Raw genomic sequence first — 26,585 nt, 5'->3', positions numbered from 1 at the left:
TTTTCCTTTATTTCACTTAGAATAGCCTTCATTTTTTCCTCTAATTTGCAATCAAATTCAACCAATTCTGTGAGCATCCTGATTACCATTGTTTTGAATTGTGCATCTGATAGGTTGGCTATCTCTTTGTCGCTTAGTTATATATTTTCTAGAGCTTTGATCTGTTTTTTCATTTGGTTCATATATTTTTGTCTTTGTGAACCTGTTACATAGTAAGGGGAGGAGGCTTAGGTTTTTGCCAGGGCAGGGCAACCCATGTCGCTGAGTCTGTGGGGTAGGGGTTCAAGAGGGAACAATGGCGCTTGCTCAGCTCTTTGCTGGTTTTCATTCACTTCTCCTTCTGCCCACAAGCAAATTGGGCGCTTCTGGTGCTGATTCCAAGGTGAGTGGGTCTGTGTACATTCCAGGACCCTGTGGGTCTCTCCAAGAACTCTCCTGTGAGGCTGGGAGTTTCTCCCACCGCTACCTCAATTCCCACAGGTGTTTTCAGTCAGAGGCTTTGAGTCTTTATTTCCCCTTGCTGGAACCCTGGGTTGTGCAGTCTGTCTGACTCCCCAGTTGTTCCTCCCAGTTTACCTGCATGCAAATGTGGGACAACCCAGTCCACCAGCTGCTGCCTCACTTGCTCTGCCAGCCACCACCTTGCCACGAGTTCTCTCTGTCCCAGCTGCCCATCTCCACCCCTCCTATTGGTCTGGATCAATGTTTCTTCTTTAACTTCTTGGTTGTCAGATTTCCATACAGTTGGGTTTTCTGTCAGTTCTGGTTGGTTTTTGTTTTTAAATTTGTTGTTGTCCTTCTTTTGGTTGTGCAAGGATGCACAGTGTGTCTACCTATGCCTCCATCTTTGCCAGAAGTCTGGCAGTTTCTTATAAAGTATACTTATCATATGACCTAGCAATTCCATTCATAGGTAATTTACTCAAAAAAATCAAAACATATGCTCACACTAACACTTTTACATAAATGTCCATAGCAACTTTATTTGTAATCACCACAAGATGGTTATATTAATTAAAAAAAACAGAAAATAACAAGTGTTGGAAGGTTGCAAAGAAATTGTAACCCTTACGCACTGTTGGTGGGAATATAAAATGGTACAACCACTGTGGAAACAGTTGGCAGTTCTTCAAATAACTGGAAATAGAATTATTATGTGATCCGGCAAGTCTGCTTCTGGGTATACATCCAAAGGAATTGAAAGCAGGGTCTCAAAGAGATATTAGTATTACCATGCTCAGAGCAACATTGTTCATAGTAACTAAAATGTGGAAGCAACCTACACGTCCATCAACAGATGACTGGATAAGCAAAATGTGGTCTATATACACAAAGGAGTATTATTTGGTCTAAAAAAGGAAATTTTGACACATGCTACCACATGGGTGAAACCTGAGGACTTTATGATAAGTAAAGGAAGCCAATCACAAAAAGACAAACACTACATGATTCCACTTACATAAGGTGCTTAGAGTAGTTAAACTCAGAAGGACAGAAAGCAGAACGGTGGTTGCCTTGGCTAGGGAGGGAGGGGGAATAGGGAGTTAATGTTCAATGGCACCGAGTTTCAGTGTTGTAAGATGAAGAGTTATGGAGATGAATGGTGGTGACGGTTGCACAACATTATGTATGGGTTTAATTCCAATGAACTGTACACTTAAAAGTGATTAAGATGTTAGATTTTACACAATGTGCATTTTACCATGATCTAAAAATAATTGGGGTGAAAAATAACTGTTACTATCATAGGTGGCGGTGGGAAGCTCTTGTCCAGGGTGAGACTAATGCATTAGGGTAAAGGCGAAGCTGCTATGACCAACAACTCCCAATCATTATGCACTTTCAAAACCAAAATGCATTTCTCTCTCATAAGAATTCTGAAGCTGGCAGGCAGCTTTACCCACTTCAGGTGTTCAGGAACACAGGTTCCCTCTAACTTACTGTTCTGCCATCCCCCAGGATATTGTCTTCAACTGCTTGATTGAAGTTGAATCAGTGGCATATCTGGGTTCCAGCCAGCAGAAGGGAAGAGAGTATGAAAGAGCCTGTGCCCAGTGTCTTAAGTCCCAGACATTGCTTCTAATCCCATGACATTGGCCATACTCAGTCACATGGCCAAACCTAAATGCCAAGGAGTCTTGAGATATTAGGTCTAGCTGGACACAATGTTCCGGAGGAGGAGCACAGCAAACACTTAGTGTACAGCCTAGAACCTTGGAGTAAATGACAGTGGAACCAAAAATCCGATTGTTTTTGCAACACTAGGATGAGAGATACTGGACTCCTCGTGGCAAAAAACCTGAGGATGCTGCTGTTTAGATCCACAGGACCAGTTCTTAGTATTTGTTGAGACATAACTTATGACCTAGTAGATGATAGATTTGTATAAATATCTACATGTGCTGAAAAGAACATACATTTTCCAATGTATGTTCTATTATATGGGTTTTATGTACATCTATTATACCAATCTTCTTAATTGGTATCCATATTCCTAATAATTTTTGTCTGTTCAATCTAGCCCTTACTGAGAAAACTGTTCAAAATTCCCACTTTGGTAGTTGATTTGTCAATTTCTTCTAGTAAATCCATTATTTAATGCATCTTTGTATCATTACTAGATAATACATTATTACTAGACAAATGCATTATAAATCCTGTGAAGTATCATCTTTATTATTACCTGGTAATCATTTTTTTCCAAAGTAACATTTTTTTTGCTTTGAAGCTACTTTTGTTTGTGATATAGATAGATAGATAGATAGATAGACAGATGCCTGTTTTCTCTTGGTTAGAATTTACCTGCCCTTTTCCCCCCACACTTTTAGTTTAAATCTTTCTGGATGCTAATGTTTTGGGTGTATCTTCTGTAAACTTTTTATTTTGAAATAATTTTAGACTTACCAAAAGTTGCAAAATAGTATGGAGAGTTTCTATAAACCCTTCAGCCAGATCCTTCCCCTAATGTTAGCATCTTATATTATGACATCACAGTGATGAAAACCAGGAAATTAATACCGGTACGTTATTTACCCAACCACATACCCTATTTGGATTTCACCAAGTTTCCAATAACAACCTTTCTCTCTTCCAGGGTCCAGTTCAGGGCTCCATAATACATTTAGTCGGCCTCATTCTTTGGTCTCCTCTAATCTGTGACTCTTCCTCCTTCTTCCCTCGTTTTTTAATACCTGGACCCTTTTGAAAAGAATCAGTCAGTTGTTTGATGGAATGTTCCTCAATTAGGGTTTGCTTAAAGTATTTTCATGATTAGATTGAGGTTATATGTTTTGGGGCCAGAATACGACAGGCGCAGTATCATGTCCTTTCTGATGCACCCTAATGGGGGATTCGTGGCGTCTGTGTATCTATCTAACAACTGGTGACGTTGATCTTGGTCCCTTGGCTAGGCTATGTCTTGGTTAAGCTGGGTTTCTCCACCATACAGTTACTCTGTTTCTCTTTGTAATTTTTACATTTATAATTTTGGAAATTTACATTAAAATGTCATTTTATTTATTTAAAATTAAATTCATAAAATTTTATACATTGTCCTGGACCTGTATATTGAAGGAGACCCTTTGAGACTCTGTTTCTCCTTGAACTTGCACCTCTAACTTTAGCGGTCATTGGTGTTATGATCATCACTGTCAAATGGTTTTTTCTATCTCCCTCTTTCTTTCCGCATTTATTAACTGACATTCTTCTGAAAGGAAGAGCTGTCTCTTCTCCCTCATTTGTTTTTCCCCAATTATTCATTTATATCCATGGTCTCGTCTATACGCATTTTATAATTTGGGTTATAATCCAATACCATTACTAGGTATTTGCTCAAATTGTCTCCCGTTTGACCATTGAATGGAGCTCCTTCAGTTTGGTTCTTGTGTTCTTTTATAAGCCCCCGTCCTTTTCTAAACAATTCCTTTTTTTCCTGGCACCAAAAGCTGTTCAAGGATAACCTTCTGTCTTCCCCATTCCAGCTCTAGAACCATCTGCTTTTTGAAGGAGTACTGGTTTCTTTTACTGAAGAATGGTGCTTAGAAACCAAGATCTGGGTTCCAGGTTTGCTCAGTGCTACTGATGTCATTTCTTCTAGAACTGCTCCAAAGACAGAGCTATGATCATGTATATCTTCATGTACACACATCTATATCTATATGTTGTGGTCTGAATGTTTGTGTCCTCCCAAATCATATGTTAAAATCCTAATACCCAAAGTGTTAGGAGGTGGGGGCCTTTAGGAGGTAATTAGAAGAGTGGAGCCCTCATGAATGGGATTAATGCCCTTGTAAAAGAGACCCCAGAGAGATCCCTGTCTCTTCTACCATTTGAGGACACAGTGGAAAGGTGTCAGTCCCTGAACAAGGAATCAGGCTCTCATCAGACACTGAATCTTCTGGCACCTGGATCTTGGACTTCCCACCTCCAAGAACTGTGAGAAATACATTTCTATTGTTTATAAACCACTTGGTCTATGGTATTTTGTTACAGCAATCCTAGTGGACTAAGATGCTGTATTTATAATAATACTCACAAGTGAGTTTATATTGATGTCTTTGGTTTCAATCCAATACCACAGGATTCATTTTAGCCTTCCCTCTTTCTTTATTTGTAATTTCTTTCTTTAACAGGGATAAATCTTGCTCTCATTATCTACAATATTTACTTATATGTTCAATCCTAGTATTTTAAGTGTTCACCAAATGCGTGGGGTTTTTCTTTTCCCTCACACCAAGCAATTCTGATGCTAACTACCCATAGTTAGCACAGGCCCCAAAGGTTAAGGGCTTATTACTGTGACCTTTCTTCTACTTCAGACACCAGTTGCAAGTCTGGGCCTCCCACACTTCTGACTGACCTGCTATTAATTGAGAGTTCCCACAAACTCCTCAGGTTCAATAATTAGCTAGAAAAGCTCATAAAACTTAGGAAAACGTTTACTTATGTTTACTGGTTTAATTTATAGATATGAAGGATATGGATGAACAGCCAGATGAAGAGGTACATGGGCTGAGGGCTGGGAGGGCCCTAAGCACGGGGCCTCTGTCCCCACCATGTTGGAGTTCGCACAGCCTTCCTAGCTCGTGGGTGTGTTCACAGACTTGGAAGTTCTCTGAACCCTATAGCTTAGGTATTTTTACTGAAGCTTCATCATGAAGGCATCATTAAATATTAAGTCACACTCCAGCCTCTTTCCCCTCCCCAGAAGCTGAAATTTATAAGTTTCTAATCGTGGTTTGGTCTTTCTGATGACTAGCCCCATCTTGAAGCTTTCCAAGAGCCCACCAACAGTTGGTTCATTAGAACAGTAGAGGTTTCCATCACCCAGGAAATTCCGAGGGCTTTAGGAACTCTGTGTAAAATGATCCTATCATCTCCACCATCTAAGGAAATTACATCTAGGGGTTTTAGGAGCTCTTCATCAGGAACTGGGTGCTCATAGTAGGTGCACATTCTTTCCCCCTTACACCTGCAGGGCATAATTCTCAGACCTAAGAGGGAGGTCACTGGGGAGTTCTCATCAGCCTGAGGGATCTCATGGCCTTATCACAAGAAGGCCAAGGCATAGTGAGGCCTGACTGGACATTTAGTGTCCAGGCACCAATCTGAATACCTTACACAAATAATATCACCATGGATAGGGGCTGCCTTCTCCCCATTTTTATAGATGTGGACACTGAGGCCGAGCAGTCTGTTTTCTCCAGAGTGCACGTGCTTGCTGAGTCAGGGGGGCCCCAGGCAGGCAGTTCTGGAATGCAGGGAAGCCAGATGCCAAGCTCAGCTGCCAAGCTGGCTCCCCCAGGCTGTCATGGGAGGTTGTCTCATGAATCACCCCACCCCCCTCCACCCCTTCACCCCCAGCAGTGAGGTTACCTCCTAATGGAGCTGAGCTAGGCCTCCCTTACACCTCTGGCAGCTCTTCATGGCCCTGGAGATCTGCCTGCAGCAGAGCTAGGAAGTGCCCTGCGGTTGTGCCTCCATCCTGTGCCAAGTTCTCATACAACCAGGTGTTGCAGGAGGTAAACTCTGCACCTGCTCAGGGAGGGGAAGTACCTTAACCTGGGACTAGCAAGCCAATAGATGTCAGTGACTGATTTTTTTGGACACCTACTGCCAGTCATTGAAACTGTCATCTGATAGGAAGTATTATTTAGTCCAGTCCTTAAACCTGCGCAGACATCAGAATCACCTTAGGGTCTCATTAAACTACAAATTGTTGGTCATACCTCCAGAGTTTGTGATTCAGCAGGACTGAGGTGGGACCTGAGAATTTGCATTTCTAAAAGGTGCTGCTGTTGCTGCTGGTCCAAGGACCACATTTTGAGAATACTGAATTTTTCGGACTCTAAGACGCATCTAGGTTTTAGAGCAGGAAAATAGGAAAAAAATTTTTGAAGCAAAACACATGGTAAAATATTTAATAACATAAATAACATTGCGGTCCGCCCCCTGCACAGTGAGCCAGGTAAGCTACATTCAGACTATAAGACGCACCCCCTTTTCCTCCCAAATTTGAGGGGGGAAGGTGTGTCTTATAGTCTGAAAAATACGGTGACTAATGAATTCAGCTTCCTTTTTCCTGCTGAATAGTCATCTTCAAGTTTCTTCTTATGTACCACCAGGACAGAGATTTTTTGCCTATTCTGCCAACCTATTTCTAAATAGTTCTAACTTTGAAGATATGAATTGTTTGTGTGTGCTTATGTTGAGATGAAAACTAACTCCATCGGCTCTCCCATGTAGCCCATTCTTTCTCTCTCTAGACCATGCTGTCATCACAAAGGAGCGATCAGAGGAGAGTGGAGACTTCCAAGTAGAACAAGGGTCTCCCTCACCCTCCATGGTCCATTGACCACCAAGTCCTATCCATTCTAACCTCTAAATCAGTGCTGTCCAAAATAAATATACTGTGAGCTCTATGTACCTATGAAAAAATTTTAATTTTCCAGTAACTACGTTAAAAATAGCAAAAAGACCCTGACTGGTGTAGCTCAGGGGATTAAGCATTTTCTGTAAATCAAAAGGCCTCCAGTTCGATTCCTGGTCAGTGTGAGGGTGCTCCACCCACAGAGTGCCCCCATCCATGGATGAGAGTAAGTCTACCAAGACATGATCTGCTTGGGGGGGAAAGGTGGCCAGTCTCTCCAAGGAGAAGGGCCATGAGCCTGTTTCTAAATGGGCTTTTATTGGGTTCAATTTGCACAGGAATACAGGTAAAGCTCATCAATCACTGTCAGGCAGTAATAATCAAACAATACATAACATTCAAAGAACCATGAAGGTTTATTCTGAGTCAGAGTTAGTTAGCTAAAGGGCTATAAAACTTTGGGCAATAAATTCATTTCATGCTTGGACCCTTATCAGAAAATTGAAAGCACTCTTAGCAAAGCATGTTTCACAGGATTTTATTCATTCTTTCTTAGGCCTGATCGCCCCAGGGAACTGCCTGTTCCTGAACAGGTATGCACTGCCCTCTGGCATTGATTCAGGCTTAAGTCCAGTGGAGGGAAGTAAGGCAGCCAAGAGATTAGGAGACCTCTTGCAAACAGAATGAGGATTCAGGCTATGTCAAAGCTGAGCAGTGAGGGTCCATCACCCCCTTTTTATATAGCCCCCCAAGTTCTTCCCTGAGGGCCATTTCGTGACCATGCCTATCTTAAGTCATCCCTTCCTTGAGGAATCTTACCCATCATTAGCTAACTAGTCATCCACCTGGGGCCAAGTAGGGTGAAGTAAAATGGAGCAGAGGCTGGCGCCCCTAGCAGGGAGATAAGCTTTGTCTCCTTAGTGACTTATTGTCCCAAGGTCCCTTATTCAGCCTTAGCCATGGGGGGTTACAGCTTCTGAAACCAGCCAGGGCAGTTCCCAACAGGTCAGGACACATGCTTGGGTTGCAGGCCAGGGCCCCTCTTGGGGGCATGAAGAGACAGCCTATTGATATTTCTCTCCCTCTCTTTCTCCCTCCCTTTCCCTCACTCAAAAAATCAATTTAAAAAATCTTTAAAAATAAAAATAACAAAAAGAAGGAAGTAAAACTAAGGTTAATAATATACTTTATTTATCAATATATCCAAAATATTATCTTTTTAACAGATAATCAATACAAATATTCTTAATAAGCTATTGTATATGTTTTATATTCATACCTCATTTTGGAAATCCAGTGTGTATTTGAAACTTACAGCACATCTCAATTCTGACCAGTCACATTCCAGAGGCTCTATACCCACGTGTGGCTGGTGACTGCTGTTAAGGACAATGCAATGACCTTGACCCTGTCCTTATCTCCCCTGCAATGACTTGTGCTCACCAGATGCCTGCTCACAGTTTCCCCACCAATCCTCAATACAGCAGCCAAATTGTTGTCTAAAACTTAATTTGAACGTGTCTCTCCTGCATGGCTCCCCATCACTCTAAGGGCAATGTCCAGCCTTCTTGGCCTGGCCACTGAGGCTGTGCCTTTCTCACTTTCCCTCTCCCTTCCTTCAGCTCCCAAGGCCCCTACTCTCCTGTTGTACCGAATTGTTTGCAGGTTCTCAACACAGTGGTGCCACTTTTTTTTTGTTTACAGTGTAACTTTTCATATTTAGAATTAGCCAGCCAGACTCAGTTTAGATGATCCCAATTTTGTTGGCAACATCCAAAGCATTATAGTCAGGAGTCAGTCAAACATACACCTTCTTCTCTCCATCACATCTGATCAGGGTGCTGAGCTTGGCCATATCAATGTCATAGAGCTTCTTCAGAGCCTGTTTGATCTGGTGCTTGCTGACCTTGACATCCACAGTGAACACAGGTGTATTGTTGTCTTCTGTCTTCTTCACGGCTGACTCAGTGGTCAGGGGGAACTTGGTGATGGCATAGTGGTCAAGCTTGCTTCTCCTGGGTGTGCTCTTCCAAGGATATTTAGGGCTGCCTTAGGAGCTGTGGTGTCTTCAGTCATTGGAATGTGGGTGACTTGTGTATCTTATTTTTGTATGTGTGGTTGTAGATGCCTTTCAGCATTGCCTTCTTTGCCTTCAAAACCTTTGCTTGGGCCCTGGCTGGTGTAGCTCAGTGGACTGAGCGCGGGCCTGCGAACCACACGATCGTGGTTCGATTCCCAGTCAGGACACATGCCTGGGTTGCAGGCCAGTTCACAGCAGGGGACGCATGAGAGGCAACCATACATTGATATTTCTCTCCCTCTCTCCTTCCCTTCCCCTCTAAAGTTAAATAAATAAAAAAATCTAAAACAACAACAACAACAAAAACCTTTGCTTGGCTTTGGTGGGGGCAGGGGCTTTCTTCTTCACATTGGGTTCCACCTTCATAAATGAGCAGTGCCCCTTACCTCTCAGCCTTTATGGTCAGCCTTTATGGTTGTGCATGTGGTTTCCTCTGCCTAAAATGCCTTTGGAATGCTTCTTGGGCTACTCTTCAGATCATTTATTTATTCAACAGAATTAATAGAGCACCTGCTATGTGTCAGACACTGTCCTGGATCCTGAAGCAAACAAATACATAACAAGGAATATGCATAACAAGAAAATATATGGCACATCAGAGGGTGAACAGTAAGGCAGGCTGAGAGGGAAAGGTGGTGCTATAGGTTACTACTTCATTCAGGGTGGCCAGGGAAGGCAGCTTGGAGAAGATGACATCTGAGATGAGACCTGAAGAAGTGAGGAAAGGAGCCAGGTCACTGTCTGGGGAAAGCATGCTAAGTAGAGGGAACAACCAGGGCAAAGGCCCTGAGGAGGGAACCTAAATGGAGTGTTTGGGGCACGTTCCAGTGTGCGTGGGGCAGAGTGAGAGGGGAAGTCATAGGAATTAAAGTCAGAGAGAGCAAGAGGTAGGTGGTAGATTGTGTAGGGTTGTATAAGAACTTGAGTTTTATCCTGAATGAGCTGGGAGCCATGGGAGGGTGCTGAGTAGAGGAGGTAAGACGTGAGCTGAGATGGGTTTTAACTGGATTCTTTTGGTTGCCATGACGACAACAGATAGTGGGCCGAGAGCAGGAGCAGAAAGACTAGCAATTGTATTGTCTGGACCAGGGTGGTTGCCATGTAGAAAAGGGGCCAAATTCAGGCTATGTCAGCAGTGAGTCCAACTACATTTTTTGTTTTGTTTTTATTTTTAGAGAAAAGAGAAGGGAGGGAGAAACAGAGAGAGAGAAACATCAATGTGTGGTTGCCTCTCAACCTGGCCTGCAACCCAGGCATGTGCCCTGACCGGGAATTGAACCTGCGACTCCTTGATTTGCAGACCGCCACTCAGTCAACTGATTCACACCAGCCAGGGCCCAACAATGCTTTTCAGATAGGTTAGACACAGAGTATAAGAGGACAAAGAGAAAAAGATGACTCCAAGATTTTGGCCTGAGCTTAGAATTGATGACTCCTCTTCCAGGAAGCCCTCCTGGGAACTTACAGATCCTGGGGCCTTGCTCATATGGGGTCTGTCGTGGCCTTTCTCCCTCTGGCTTGAGTGCTCACTGGTGCAGTGTAGACTTGCTTATTGTCCTGCTTTCAGAGTGTTTGATAAGTGAGTGAGAGGCAGAGGCAGGCTGAGCTGGGGTCACTCTGGCCTTAGCAGTGAGAGCCCTTCAGGACTTGCATTTTCCCATCTGCACCAATTTCTTTACCGGGAGAGGGCACTGCCAGTCTGCTCACAGGAGTCCCTCGCCCCTTGAGCCCGCCTACCCCAGCTGCTGTCTGCCCAATCTCATCCTTCCCAGTAGCATCAGGTTAGCCCACATGGCTGGGCCCTGAGTCAGCCTCACAGTTCAGGTGGAGGGGGAGCTTGAGAGATGCCCCACCTCCTGACTGCTCAGAGCATAGCACAGCCAAGGGTGATGCAACTGTCTCCCACATCACTTCCCCCTGGAGACAGATGGCATGGCTATGGCCCAGGGGGTGGTTCTTGGGGGTATGGTTGCCCCATTGGCTGCTCCTGGGGGTTCACAGGGAAGAGTCAAGTCAGACAGGAAGGCCTGGGGCTGATAGCACTGGCAAGAAGGAATGCCACTCGGGTGAGCCCAGGGACACGTCACACCCCGCCCTCTCCCCGTCACAGGGGTGTGGCGAGGCCTCTCCTATCATCCTCTTCCCCTGCTCAGCCTGGCATCAGCACAGTCTACATACAGCTCGCCTTGTACCTGACAAGCCTCGGGACCACAGGTAATGGGATGTGGGGCAGGGTGAAGGGTTAAACCTTAGTCGGTCCTTCAATAGCCTGATGTTTTGTGGTTCCTAGATGGACCTGGATTTGAATTCCTGCTCAGTGTCTTCCCATCTGGGCGAGCACCTCAGACTCCATCTCTTAGAAATCCAGGGGAGGGTGATAAATATTCACCCCCCTTGGCTGTTTTGAGGCTTCAGGCAGGTGGAGTAGGTACCCAACTCCTGATTCTATCACTAATTTGCAATGGGACCTGACCTTTGAAAAAACCCTTGGCCTCTCTGAGCCTCATTTTTTCCACTTTTGAAATGAAAAGTCTGACTAGATAGCTAAAGGCTTCTCCTACTCTGCCCTGTGGGACCAAACAGCTTTGGAGGGTGAGGATGTGTCCCCTCAAATCTCCCAGCAAGTAGAGGCAGCCCTACTGGCCTCCCCTTGGAAGCCACCTGGGCCCTGGGTCAGGCCTGTTAGTTGTGGAAGGACGAGGCCACTTGTCTCCCCTATTCAGGCTCAAAGGCACCTTTGGGGCAAAAATGCTGAACAAGGAGATCTGGGCCCAGGGAAGGGAGGCCCCACTGCCTGTCAGAGGCTCACCCAGATGGCATGGCCTAGAGGGGAGCCCCCACCCACCCCTGTCCCAGCACCACCTTACCCCGCAAATAACCCCATGCAGTTTGGTAGTCGCTCCTCATTCCCCCTTTCCGCTGGCAAGCACTGATCTGCTCTTTGTCTCTGTGGATGTGCCTTTTCTAGATGTCTCTTATAAATGGAATCATACCATAGCTGATCCTTTCTGACTAAACATAATTTCTTCAAGGTTTATACATGTTGTAACATGTGTCAGCACTCCTTCCTCTTTATGGCTGAATAATATCATATTGTATAATTGTATCACGTTCTGTTTATTTGCTCATCAGGTGATGGACATTTGGGCTGTTTCCACCTCCTGGCCCTCAAGAATGCTTCTGTGAACATTCATGTACAAGTCTTTGGTGAACATAAGTTTTTAATTCTCTTGGTTATGCATCTAGGAGTGCAGCTGCTTGGTGATATGATCAATCTATGTTTAACATTTTGAGAAACTGCCACATTTTCCCCCAAAGCCTCTGTACTGTATTTTACAATCCCATCAACCATGTACGAAGGCTCCAAATTTCCACATTATTGCGACACTTGTATTTCTTATATCACCCATCCTACTAGGTGTGAAGTGGTATCTTATTGTGGTTTTGATTTGCGTTTCCCTAGTGACTAATGATGTCGAACATCTTTCAACTGAGCATTTGTCTATCTTCTTCAGAGAAATGTCTGTTAAAATCCTTTGACTCTTTTAAAATTGGGTTGTCTTTTTATTGTTGGGTTGCAGTCATGCCCACTTTTTCAGAGGAATCTGAGCTCCGAAAATGGATATGGCTTCCTGAGGTCTTCGCATCTGTGACGGGTAGAAGTAGGCAGTGAATCCAAGTCTGTCGGACATTCAAGAGCCAGCAAGCTCTTTCTGAGTACTGACGACCTCCTTTCTGGTTTCTCTTGTTGCCAACTAAGCGCTCGAACGTATGCTGTGTGGGAGAGAGAGATGAGAAAGGGGACAGAAAAAGACAGAAAAACTGAGGTGAGAGAATGAAAAACAGGAGACTGGACTGGCTCAGTTTAAGTAGGCACACATCTTGGGGAGTTAGAGTCAGGGACAACCTTTTAAGACTTTTTGATTTCTTCTCATTAATTTTCAAACATTTAGGGGCCTCAGAAAAGTTTATTGGGTGGCACACTCCCACCTAGTTTTCATGGTCCCTAAATCTGAAATAAATTTGATCAGGGTCAAAATAAATAAATTTGGGTTTGGGTCCCCAAACCCAAACAGGGACTAGCATCCTCTAGTGTCTAGCTGGATCACACTTTTGATTGCACACTCTTCTCCAAAAAAATGCTTTAGGCACCCCAACATATACATATTTATAGATATAGAAATTATATACAAGTACTGTGGACCATTAGCTAATGACTCAAGGCCCAATATGCACTCGGAGTGAATTTCCTCACTGATGATAGAGAATGGGAGTTCCTTTTTCATTATTATTATTATTATTATTATTATTATTTCAGTAAGCAATGGTGTGGGAGATAGGTCCCATTCATTGTAGCTTTCCTCATGGTGACGTGACTGATGAAGGTCTTGAACTAGGGATGGGGGCTGGTCTGTCTCCCGCATTTCCTGCTGCTTGCTTGTACTTTCCAGATTAGAGTTATCTCTGTTCAAGGTTCCTTTGCAGGGACTCTTTGAAGCCACTTGTCCACGTAATGGGGGCTGATTCAGTTAAGGCTGTATTGTTTGATCCCTGAATATACCCAACTCAGCACAAGTAGACCACAATATGTCAAATGGGCTGAATGTTGAAAATGAAAAATGTGGCCACTGCAGACCCGTCTGTACTGTTGAGCTCCCCACCGGCCCCTGGGGACTTATGGCCAAGGGCCACATCAGAATTCAACTGTAGCCCTGGCTGGTATGGCTCAGTGGATTGAGCGCGGGCCTGTGAACCACACGATTGCAGTTCGATTCCCGGTCAGGGCACATGCCTGGATTGCAGGCCAGTTCCCGATTCCTGGCAAGGGACACATGAGAGGCAACCATACATTGATATTTCTCTCTCTCTCTCTCTCTCTTTCTCCTTCCTTTCCCCTCTAAGATAAATAAATAAAATCTTTAAAAAAAATTTGACTGTATACTATTAACTATTTTAAGTTAAAAGGTGAGTAGAAATAAATGAACTAATATTTCTTCCTGTAGTTTGGAGATTATTATTTGAGAGATTAATAGGTTCTTAGCTAAGATCATTTAAGCCAATCCCAGCCATTCCTGTTTGCCATCTCTCGTGGTAGGTCCTCATGACCATCCCCAAATAGATGTTGTTTTAAGAAATTTTTTTGTATAGTGAACGGACACCTGGCCTGGTGGCTCCCCAAGGTCCTCACCCCTTCCTCTGGACTCATAGCCCCACCTGTTTCCCTGTCCTGAACGAGTCCTGCAGAGACTTGGGGATAATGACTAGGTCTGTCCATGCAGTGCTCACCCCTAGGCTGAGCACCCTGCTCCACTAGCCACTTCTGTTGGGTGTGATCTCTGTACCCTGACATCCTCTGGATTCTCTGTTCGCCCAGACCCTAGTCTGTGCAGGATCTAGGGTTAAACTCAGGGTGGGGATGGTGCGATGTGGGTCACCTTCTTCACTGTCGGCTCTGTGCTTCTATTACTATGACCTAGGCTGTGTTAGCTTTGCTTTGTAGCTCTATCACCTCGCTGGCTTACACTGCACTTTAACAAACATTGATTGTGTGTGTATCTACTATGTGCTAAACACTAGACAAGATATTTGTGCTAACATTTACTTACCCACTTTTCTGAGTATCTTTTAACAGGCATAGGTCTTTCTGTGTGAAAAACCTCTAACCAAGCTGGGCCCACCCATCCTCTTTCTGCATAAACTTGGTTTTGTCCCTTTGCATCCTTTGATTTCAGCCTAGGTACCACCCTGCACTCCTGAGGGGCAACCAAGGCCCTGGCTTCATCCTTGGGTGTTCTGTGGCCACAAGGTTCACCCTGACTCATGACAGGTCCATGCTAGTTTGTGTTTAGCTGACTGGGCATAGTGGTTTGTTTTCTCACTATTAAACTGCCTGGACAAACTTGGGACAAAATGGTGGAGGAGGTGGAAACTGTGGCATGTTCTCTACTTCCCTCATGCTTGGACTTCAGCCTCAGGTCTGAGTTCATATCCAGGCTTTTTGCTGTGTGGTCACGAGCAAGTCTGTTTTCTCATCTGGGGCTCAGTTTTGATCTCCTGGCTGCACCTCTGTAGAACTCTAGCTTAGAGGAAGAGAGAGGCTGCCATCTTGGGAAGCTGTGGGGGGAGAGAGGGGGTAAGGTGAATCTGGAGTGGGAAGGGGGAGAGTGCTGAAGAAGAGGAAGGGCTGTGAATAAGTGGAGGATCTTCTAGGGGGAAAATCAAGACGCTAAAGGATCTTTTCTAGCTTCACATTATTTCTCTGAGCTCTTATATTCAGCATTTTATAATTTAAAATTTTAATTACATATTGTTTTTGTTTTTTATTTTCCAATTAAGTAGATATTCAATATTATATAAGTTTCAGGTATACAGAATAGCAGTTAGGCATTTATATCACTTACAAAGTGATCCCCCTGATAAGTCTAGAACCCTTCTGATATCACACATAGTTGTTACAATATTATTGACTATATTTCCTTTGCTGTACTTTATATCTCTGTGACTGCCAATTTCTACTTCTTAATACCAGCCCCCTTTCACCCATTTCCCTACTCCCCCTTCTATCTGAAAACCATCAATTTGTTCTCTATGAGTTTTTTTCAAGTTCCACATATAAGTGAAATCATAGGTCTTTCTGTGTCTGATTTATTTAATTAAACATAATATCCATGTTGTTGCAAATGGTAAGATGTCATTCCTTTTTTATGACCAAGTAATATTCCATTGCATATGTTACCACATCTTCTTTATCTATTCGTCTATTGAAAGCATATTATCTAGTAATATTAATAGATATTATGGTATCTATTAAAAAGCATATCTATCTATTAGAAAGCATAATATCTATTAATATTATCTATTAATATGCTTCCCTACCTTGGCTATTGTATATAAAATGTCTTTCTTTGTCTTTTGTTATAGCTTTTGTTTTAAAGGCTATTTTGTCTAATATAAGTATTGCTACCCCAGGTTTTTTTCATTTCCATTTGCATTAAACATCTTTTTTATCCCTTTATTTTATTTATTTACTTTTTCAATTACAGTTTACTTTCAATATTGTTTTGCATTGGTTTTAGTTGTATAGCATAGTAGTTAGATAATCATATACTTTATAAAGTGTTCTGCCTTATATTTTTAGTACCCGTATGACACCATACACAGTTATCATAACGTTATTGATTCTATTCCTTATGCTGTACTTTACATTCCCATGACTATTTTGTAACTTCCAATTTGTCCATCTTTTTACTTTTAGTCCGTGTGTGTACAATTGTGAATCACTCATAGGCTATATATATATACACACATACATATATATCTTGTTGTCTTCCCCACTCAGCCACCCTATCTCTTTTGATTAGAGCATTTAATCCATTACATTTAAAGTAATTATTGATAGGTATGTAGTTATTGCCTTTTTATTCATACTTTTTTGTCTTTTTTCTTCTTAGTCCTAAAGAAGTCCCTTCAACATTTCTGCAATACTGGTTCAGTGGTGATGAATACCTTTAGCTTTTTCTTGTCTAGGAAGCTCTTTCTATGTCTTTTGATTCCAAAGGATAGCCTCACTGCATACAGTAATATCTTGGTTGTAGGTCATCATTTTTCATCACTTTGAATATTTCCTGCCAATCCCTCTGGCCTGCAAAGTTTCTGCTGAGAAATTATCTGGTAGTCTTATGGGAACTCCCTTGTACATAACTGCTTTCTCTTGCTACTTTTATGATTCTCTCTTTGTTTTTAACCTTTGGCATTTTAATTATGATGGTTCTTGGTGTCGTCCTCTTTGGGGTCATCTTGTTTGGGACTCTGTGCTTCATGGACTTGTATGACTATTTCCTTCATCAAATTAGGGAAATTTTCAGTCATTATTTCTTCAAACAGATTTTCAATACTTGCTCTCTGTCTTCTCCTTCTGATACCCCTACGATATGAATGTTGTTATGCATAATGTTGTCCCAGAGGTCCCTTCAACTATCCTCATTTTTTTGGATTCCCTCTCTCTACCTCTTTTTTTTTTTTTTCTGTTCCACTTGGGTGTGTTCAACTACATTGTCTTCCAAATGGCTGATTTAGGTCTCTGCTTTGTCTAATCTGCTTCTGATTCTCTCTAACATATTCTTCATTTCTTTTTTTAAAAAGATTTTATTTATTTATTTATCTTTAGAAGGGAAGGAGAGAGGGAGAGAAACATCAATGTGTGGTTGCCTTTCGTGCGTCCCCTGCTGGGAGTTGGCCTGCAGGGAACCAGCCTGCAACCCAGGCATGTGCCCTGACTGGGAACTGAACCGCGATCCTCTGGTTCATAGGCCCGCGCTCAATCCACTGAGCTACACCAGCCAGGGACTATTCTTCATTTCTTACTGGCTCTTTTGTATAGTTTCTATCTCTTTGTGTAGGTTCTCACTGAGTTCATTTATTCTTTTACTAAGTTCATTGAACATCCTTATCACCAGTGCTTTGAACTTTGGCAGATTGCTTTCCTCTACTTTGTTTGGTTCTCTTTCTGGAGTTTTTATCTATTTTTTCATTTGGAACATGTTTCTTCGTCTCCTCATTTTGGCACCCTCCCCATGTTTGTTTCTATGTATTAGGTAGAGCTTCTGTGTCTCCCAGTCTTGGCTGGGTAGCTTTATGTGCCCAAGCAGCACAAAATCATCTTTGATGATTGAGTGGATAAATCTTGAAGGCCTTAATCAGAGAGAAGCATTAGTCTCCTAAATGTCACAGTTAGAAGGCCCTTGTAGAGTGCAGCCCAACTCCTACTTATAGGGAAACTGAAGCCCAGGGCAATACAGCAGTATGTATGGAGGAGGAAGCCAGAGGCAGGCAAGCCTACGTTTAGACTATCGCAACACACAGGGGAGAGGTTCTGGAGGTCTGAGTGGACCACACTCTACCTAGCATGTGGTATCCTTGTTAATAGCAGAAATTTCCCCGAGCCACACCCTGCCCCTAACCTTACTCCTAATATTAGAGCCCCTGAATGATAACCTCTGGAGGAGAGAATCCTGGGACTTGGCACTACTATCAACAGTGTTCCTGGGGAAATCTGGTCATTAGCCAAATTTGAGAAACACTGGGCATGGGAAAGGGGAGGGGAAAGTCTTACTTATTAAGTGCTAGGCTAGTTATGGGCACAATATCATGTAATCCCCACACTCTGGGGGTAGATATTAATACCCTATTTTATAGATGAGAAACTGGGCATAAGAGGAGACAGGCAGCTAAGGGGCTGGGATAAGAACACAGCTGTGACCAGCCACAAAGCCCTCACTCACCTTACAGAGTCTCTTGTGAGGGACACAATGGGAACAGAGAAACCAAACCTTCTTGAAGGGGAAATAAGGCAAGCTTGGGCTTTAACTGACTGGGGAGGAAGGAGTCAGGGCATCCTTCCTGCCTCCTTCCTGCCTTTGGAGTTTAGGTCCCAGGATAATGGTAGAGTAGAGAAGGAACCTGGTTTAGGGAGGAAGATGTTAAAAATCTGGGACCCAAGCTGTAGCAGGCATGGGGATTAGAGACTGCAGTGGGCTAAAAAGTAGCCCCCCAAGGTGTAATCATCCCTGGAAACTGTGATTATGATAAATTACATGGCCAAGGAGAATTAAAGTTGCAGATGAAATTAAGATTATTTATCATTTGACCTTAACATAAGGAGATGATTCTGGATGATCTGGGGGAGCCCAATGTAATCACAAGGATCTTTAAAAGTGGAAGATGGAGGCAGAAGTTTGAGGTCAGAGTGGTACAATCGGAGGACTGGACCTGACATCATCAGCTTTGAAGGTGGAAGAAGGGGCCACAAGCCAAAGAATGTGAGAGGCCTCTAGAAGCTAGAAAAAGCAAGAGAAATTAAGGATAAGGCAGGGGAGGAGGGGAAAGCAGGGAGAGAAGGAGGGAGAGAAGGAGGAGAGGAAGGAGAAGAAATGAAAAGAGCAGCAAGGAAACAGATTTGGCCCCCAGAGCCTTCAGAAAGGAAGGCAGCCCTGTTAATGCTTTGATTTTAGCCCAGCGAGATCACTGTTGGACTTCTAACTTACAGAACTATGAGACTCAGTTTGTGTTCTTTTAAGCCTCTAAGTTTGTGGGAACAGTTGCAAAAGCAATAGAAAACCAGTGAGGAGCTGAAACCAGCTCTAACATGCTCTTTGCCCTCAACAAGGGTAGAAGTCTCTAGGGCAAGACGATTACAAGGAGGGGGATGAAGGAAGCAACAGTGGAAGTCCCTAACCCATCTTGGAGTTGAGATGCAACCCCGAATATGGAGGACTTCGGGGGCCATGCCCATGTCTTGCCCTGGAGGTTGCAGTGAAACATGTGCACCCCTCTGTCCCCAGCCCTGCTTTGCTCTGCCTAGAATCTCAGAGGCTTCCCCACACATTAGTCTCAACTAACATGCTTTGGTTGCAAGTAACAGAAACTACCTCAGGCTACCAAAAAGGGGACTTTCTTGGGAGGATATGGGGAGAAGAAGAGAAGAGAAGAGAGGGAGCTGCTGAGGAACCAGACTACAGCGCAGACAGTGGTCAGGGACTGACACGAGAAGACAGCCTCTTCAGCAGCAGACCAGCGCAGGCTGATTTTGGGCTTTATGTCGCACATGTCACAAGTCATATTCCTGTGAGGGACAGGCTGATGGTCCAACCTGGGTGAGGGGCAAGGACCCCTCCAGAATTTGCATATCAAAGAAGCATGAGGAGGGGGTGCCATCAATTTGGGGGATATTTGCCCTGAATCTGTGTCTGCCTGTGTGGGGTGCATTCTTGTTTGGGAGGCTTGGGAAGCTGGAGGAGATTCTCAAGGGCTCTAACTTGCCGCCCGCCCATGGTGTAATCACCAGAAGAAGGGAGCTTCGACACCAGGTGGACAAAAACAGCAAGTGCCCACATCTCTGTCAGCTCTGTTCCCCTCTCAGCTGCTGTCCCCGCTTCCCATACTCCCCGCCCCCCCCCCCTGCCCCCAGGTTCCTGCCCTGGGCTTGATGAACTGAACTGGCCCTGCATTTGTGGCCCCAAGGAATGCTCCTCACGGTGCACTTGCAGGAAAATTTGACCATTAGCCTGGCACTCAAGGCCCAGGACTATCTCTCCAGCCTCAGGGGACTCCTACCCTTTCAACTGCCCACTGCCACCCCCCCCCCCACCACTACATCTTTCTCTCACTCTGCTTTATGCAGCCAGTTGCCTCAGCCCCTCCTCCAGGAAGGGGTACCAGGGAAAGATAAGCAGCCCTCGAATCAAGGGACAGTGTTCTAGAGCCAGCTTTGCCCTTGAGTTGCTATGTGACCTTGTGCAAGTTCTTCTATTTCTAGGCCTCAGTTTTTCCATCTGTAATACGGGACAATAATCCCAACCCTGCCTTCCCTCTGGTCAGCATGAGGATCAAGTGAGCTGGGCAGGGAAAGTGCTGTGAGGCTATGATGGCTCAGTGTCTCTTAATAGTCCTCCCACCCTGGGCCCAGCCCCTTGTGACAACAGGAGCTTAGGAAATTCGGATGAACTGAAGGGGAAATCCAGTTTAGCAAGACCTGTGGGTGCAAAGGCCCTGGCACCACCAGTGACTCAGCAGGGTGGAGCTTTATGGAGAAAAGTACTAAAAAGTTAGTCCATTTTCTTAGGGCATCAGCCTCAAATGAGAGGCCACCTGGAAGAGGGGGGGTGCCTCAGAGGTCTCTAACAAGGGCTAGGGATGAGGGTTCTCTGTCAGGGCAGGTGTCGGATTTGAGCCCATCTGGAAGCTGGGAGAACTTGAACAAGTCACTTTGTCTACCTAAACCTTGGTTTTTCCCTGCATAAAATCAATAAGACTTGCACAGATGAAAGAAAATCGCGGGGAATGTGCCATATTCCTTTTCCTCTTCATGCTTTATTCTTCACTTCCCTGTCAACTCCCTGTGGTCCATCTTGGCTCAAAGTCATATGCGCTGAACTTGAGCTTTTACTTATTTTTTATTTTTTTAATGTGAGGATTTATTTACCTTTTAAATGTGTTATTGTTTATATTATTAGAGTTGTTCCAATTTTTCCCCTTTTGCCCCCCTCCACCCACTCTGCCCCCCATTCCCACTGTCAGTTTCCTCACCATTGTCCATGAGTCATGCATGTATTGAACTTGAGCTTTTAGAAGCCCCTCCCAGCTGTCTCTCTTCTGGTGTCTGATGTTACCTCATTAGCACTCTGTACTTTGTGTGAAGTGTTGCCTTGCACACTGATCCTTGAGTTTTAAACTATAAAAATTCTATTTATCCTTTCTCATAGCGGAAATATGGGCGAAGGAGGGGTGGGGCAAGGACAGGTCCTACCGGGTCCCCTCTCCTGATGGATCAGCGTGCTGAAGATCTGCCCCAGGCAGTGCCTTGGCTATGAGGACACTTGCTCAGGGTCCCACCAGTGGCAAAATATATGCCAAGTCAGCATCATTTGCACAACACTGCCATGACTGCCTCTTTCCTGGTACAAATGACAGGGGCCTGGGAAGCGGTCCTAGCTTCAGTCCTTCTAGGCCCCAGTGTGGACGGAACAGCTATCCTTGTTCAGCTGTTTACTAACTCGGTGGCTCCGGTTGAGTCACTCACCCTCTCTGTGTCTCAGTGTGCTTTACAAAATGAGCACAACCATGGTGAGCCCTTCCAGGGTTGTGGAGAGGCATGTATGAGTTAATACATGTAATGTGCTTAGATCATTTCCTGGTGGACAGTAAGCACTTATTTGTTATTGTCATCATCATCTCCATCATTGTCATTGTCATCATCATCTCCATCATTGTCATCGTCATCATTTTTCCTTTCTGTCCAGCCCTGTGCAGGCTTCAGAGACACATAGACAAGTCAGCCTCAGTCCCTAGCCTTGGCCGCATTCATGATCTAGGGGAAAAGACACATCCTGAGTGTGTCAGACCCTCTGCTGAGTGCTGGGCACAGACCCGAAGGTGAATAGGAGTGGTGGCTTCTGGAGGTGCCCTACCTTGAAGAAGAAGAGTCTGGTACAAGGCAGAGTTGACTAAGGCTCGGGAGAGTGATGTGCTGAGGGATGGGGTAGGGGTGTAATCTGGGCCTCCCCACATCCCATTCTTCTTTAAAGCTGTTTCCTGACAGCTGTTTCCCATGTGGGCCATGGCCCCTTGCCTTTGTACCTTTGCATGTTGCTCCCTCTGCCCTTCCTACTCACTCCCTGCCTCCCCTCCTTCAGGAAACTTCCCCGATTGACTCTGGTCTGGTTTGGCTCTTGATTCCCAACAGCCCCAAGTCTACCTTGAAATTCTTTGAGGGAAGGGCTGTAACTTGTTCACCACAGTATCCCAGTGCTAGCATACAGTTGGTGCTTAATTAATGTAGGGATGTAAGAGAGGGAATGTGTTTCAGTCAGAACTGTGTTCAGATACAAATGCCAAAACTTCTGACCATAGAGGATTAACTAAAATGAGGTTTATTTTTCTCAAATAACAAAAACTCAGGCAGTTGCTGGTAAGGGCTTGGTAGCTCAACAACATTTCTATATTTGCTTGGCTTTTCCTCTAGGTCACAAGATGGCCCCTGTATCTCCTGCCATTACATTAGTGTTCAGGGGAGGAAGGAGAGACAAGGCACAGCACCAGCCCTGCTGCCCTCTTTTGTCAGGAGAAGCGAAACTATTCCCAAACCCCAACAAATTTCTGCTAACTTTTCACTAGCTGAAACTGGGTCACATGGCCACCCTCAGCTACAAGAAAGGCCGGAAAAACGAGTATCTGACTGGAGCTGGAAGAACAAATTGCAGCTTTGTTACCAGGAAGGAGTTCAAGGGTGGTGGGTGGAGAACAGCTAATCGAGTGGGGGGTCAGGAGGGAGGGTGCTGGTCAGGCAACAAGCACAGGCCTTCATGAAGACAGTGTCATCTGAACTGTGCCGACTGGGTCAGATACAATTGTGACAATAGGAAAAATAACCTGGATGGAAGTCTGGAGGCCTGAGAATGCTGTGTGTGGGCAGGGACTGCCCAGTGATTTAGACAGGTAGGGTGGGAAAGAGAGAGGACCAGTTGGGTGAACTTCTGGTATACTTGGCACCAGCCAGAAGCTCTCCTTCCCCAGTATGTGCTGTAAATCCCTTCCTCCACTCTACCTGAAATTCCACCATTAGGGATGATCTCAGTCAAGAAATATGTAGTAGGCATCTGCTCTGTACAAAGAGTTCTTTTCAAAACATAGATATGCCCTGGAGGCTTGTGGTTATCAGTCATTCATATCTGAATATTAATCAGTTTCCTTGGCTAGTGACTACCTAATGTTCAGCTGAATTCTGCCTTGTAAAATGGGAATTTTTATTCTAGAAAGAGGGTAATAGGAGATGGGGGATAAGCAGGGCCGGACCTGGACACTGAATGTCTGAGGGTAATAGGCGGCCTGAAAAAGAGACAAAACTCACATTTTCAGAGGCCGCCAAGGGCAGGCACTGGCCCTCTTTCTTCCCTAAACCTCTGCCATCACTAGTTCACAGTTGTGATAAATAGAGCTTAGAGATGGGGACTGCCCCCTCCAAAGTCATCCTATGCACAGGGGACAGAGTGGGGGTGGACCCTGGTCAGTCTGACCCCAAAGCACACGCTCTTGCCACTGCACAAATTCTGTCTTTTTGCTCCCACCCTGGCCCCGGTCTTAATAATGGCCATCACCTTAGGTAGCATTTGTTCAACACTTGCTCTGTACCAAGCATTGTTTTAAGTGCTTCATGTGTTTTAATTCACGCCATTTTCACAACAATACTAGGGGGTAAGCACTAATATTTTCTCCATTTTACAGATGAGGAACCTGAGGCACAGCAAGAGGTTCAGTAACATGCTCAGCTCCCATAGCTGGAAGTGGCAGATAGGATTCCAACCCAGCCAGTCTGGCTCTGAGACATCAGGGAAAGATACTGCCTTGTGAGGGTCTTGTGGTGGGTTAAGACTAGATTCTCTGCTAAAACAAAACAACCCAAACTTGTAGGTACAGAGAACAGATAGGCAGTTGCCAGGGGGTGGAGGGTAGACAAGATGGATGAAGGGATCAAAAGATACATACTCCCAGTTATAAAATACGTCAGTCCTGGGGGTATAAAGTACAGCATGGTGACTGCCATTGTGTATTTGAAAGTTGCTAAGAGAAGGATCTTAAAAATGATCATCCAAGAAAAATGTTTTGCAACTATGTGTGGCAATTGATGGATGTTAGCTAGGCTTATTATGGTGATCATTTTGCAATGTATACAAATACCAAATCATTATGTTGCATACATGAAACTAATATAATGTTATATGCCAGTTATACCTCTGTGTGTGTTTTAAACACACACACACACACACGTACAGTTCTGGGGATCAAAGTCCAAAATCAGGGCTGAGCTCCCCCCAGTGAATCTGGAAGAAAATTCGTTGCCAGGCCTTCTCCATCTGCTGGAGCTGCATTCCTCGCATTCTTTGGCTCGTGGCCTTTTCTTCCATCTTCAAAGCCAACAGGGGAACATCTTGCTTCAATCATGTTGCCTACTTTTCTGTTTGTCAAAAAATATTTTAACAATATAAAATTTTTTATAACCAGTACATGGTTTAGACCAGTGGTTCTCAAGTGGGTGTGATCTTTGTCCCTGGGGGACATTCCGCATCCATTCCGAGGGAGCCCAACTTCATGGTGGCCTTGGAGCACTTTCTTGTCTCAGACCAGCGTTTTGGGTCACATTAACTAGAGCATGGATTCTGGGTCTGAACTTGTGCAGGTCATCTCATGTCTTTGAGTCTCAGTTCTCTCCTCTGTAAAACGGGGATAATAGAACTTACCTTGCAGGGTTATCGTAAGGGTCACGTGAGACAATCTTTCGGGGATTTTCTTTTTTTTCTCTAGAAACTGCAGTTCAGCTGTGAGGGGTACTTAATTATTCCCTGTCTGACTGGTTTATGATCGGGCTCAGATGGAATTATAGACACATAGCCCTTTGGAAAATCATTAAGTGCTATACTTATGTAAGGTGGCATGTTACATTTTTAAGTAATGAAAAATTATTGGTTGTTTTATTATAACAATAGCAAAGTAAAAATAAGAAGCTAAAGGCCCTGGCTGGTGTAGCTCAGTGGATTGAGCGCGGACCTGCAAACCAGACGAACGCGGTTCGATTCCCAGTCAGGGCACATGCCTGGGTTGCAGGCCAGTTCCCTGCAGGCCAACTCCTAGCAGGGGACGCACGAAGGCAACCATACATTGATGTTTCTCTCCCTCTCTCCTTCCCTTCCCCTCGAAAGATAAATAAATAAAATATTAAAAAAAAATAAGAAGCTAAAAACAGGCATAATACCACCACTTATTATGGTGATCATTTTGCAATGCATACAAATACCAAATCATTATGTTACATACATGAAACTAATATAATGTTTTATACCAATTATACCTCTGTGTGTGTTTTAAACATGCACACAGTGTGTGAGAACCACGCACTGTGTTTTGATATAGCTCAAAACCTCGGTCTGTGATCTGAAACAGTTCCAACAACTATTGTTTCCTTGGACCCCCACCGATGCCCTCCAACTACCCCCAAAATTATTTTAAAGCAAGTCTCAGACATCATATAATTTTATCAAATAAATACAACCTCGATATAAATATCATACCTAAGCCCTGACTGGTGTGGCTCTTTTGGTAGGCATTGTCCCACAAAGCAAAGGGTCACGGGTGCGATCCCTGGTCAGGGCACAGGCCTGGGCTGCAGGCCAGGTCCCCTGCTGGGGCACATGCAAGAGGCAACTGATCGATGTTTCTCTCCCTCTCTTTCTCCCTCCCTTCCTCTCTCTCTAAGAATAAATAAAGTATTTTAAATTGAAAAAATCACACCTAAAAAAATACTAGTGGAGGATGTTCGTAATGGGGAAGCTAGGCAAGTTCGGGGATGGGAGGTATATGGGAGATCTATACCTTCCACTCAACTTTGCTGTGAACCTAAAACTGCTCTAAAAACTGAGTCTACTTTTTAAAAGTAAGTACCATATTTTTTTGGACTATAAGAAACACCTAGGTTTTAGGGGAGGAAAATAGGAAAAACATTTTTGAAGCAAAAAAGGTGGTAAAATATTTAATAACCTGTGACCCCGCTCCACTGTTGCCCTCCCCCCACACGGTGAGCCAGATAAGGTACATTCAGACTATAAGATGCACCTCCTTTCCTCCCAAATGTGGGGGTGCACCTTATAGTCCAAAAATGCAGGTAAGTTCTTATATTGTCAAAAGATTATTATTCAAATTTCCCTAATCGTGTATTTCTTTTTGTAAATTGTTCTTCTTGTACCTTTTTAAATTGGGTGTTTTTCCTCTTCTGATTTATGTGCCAAGCTCTTCGTATATTAAGGATATTAACTACTTGTTATTGATTATTAGTTACTTGTGATATTAATTACTTGCTATTGTTCTATTGTTATTCTTCCAGGAAGGCCATGGAGACTTTAGAATCCTCCTCCCAGACTCAAGACCACAGTCGAGTTCACGAGAATACAGAAGAAACAGACCGTACGTCTGCCTTCTCCCACCCTCTGGGCAAAGCCACGTGGGAGGGGAAACGGGCAGTGGGTAGAACCGAAGAAGACCCTGCTTAGCTCATGTGCACAATGGCTCAAGTCACAGTTGAAACCTGTAGAA

The 26,585-nt window shown here is 44.1% G+C and overlaps 1 protein-coding gene and 1 pseudogene across 4 annotated transcripts in view; one reads left to right on the top strand and one right to left on the bottom strand.

Moving 5' to 3' along the window:
• Positions 1-8,586: 8,586 nt before the first annotated feature.
• LOC118990986 (60S ribosomal protein L23a-like) lies at positions 8,587-9,314 on the bottom strand (annotated as a pseudogene).
• Positions 9,315-10,881: 1,567 nt separating this feature from the next.
• TMEM40 (transmembrane protein 40) overlaps positions 10,882-26,585 on the top strand; it is a 30,479-nt gene continuing 14,775 nt past the window's right edge. For 3 of the 4 annotated variants that reach the window (XM_037050927.1, XM_037050921.1, XM_037050917.1), the window contains exons 1-2: positions 11,088-11,162; positions 26,376-26,456. In XM_037050927.1, the coding sequence (XP_036906822.1) occupies positions 26,384-26,456 (73 nt within the window). In that variant the 5' untranslated portion in view covers positions 11,088-11,162; positions 26,376-26,383. Of the gene's footprint in view, positions 11,163-26,375; positions 26,457-26,585 lie in introns of all 4 variants that reach the window. The other variant, XM_037050930.1, reaches the window with a different exon arrangement.

Source organism: Sturnira hondurensis, unplaced genomic scaffold (assembly GCF_014824575.4).
Source record: "Sturnira hondurensis isolate 20B ecotype Veracruz unplaced genomic scaffold, ASM1482457v3 Scaffold0000867, whole genome shotgun sequence".
NCBI lineage: Eukaryota > Metazoa > Chordata > Mammalia > Chiroptera > Phyllostomidae > Sturnira > Sturnira hondurensis.
Note: the sequence above shows the minus strand (reverse complement) of the source record. Positions and strands in the feature narration are given on the sequence as shown.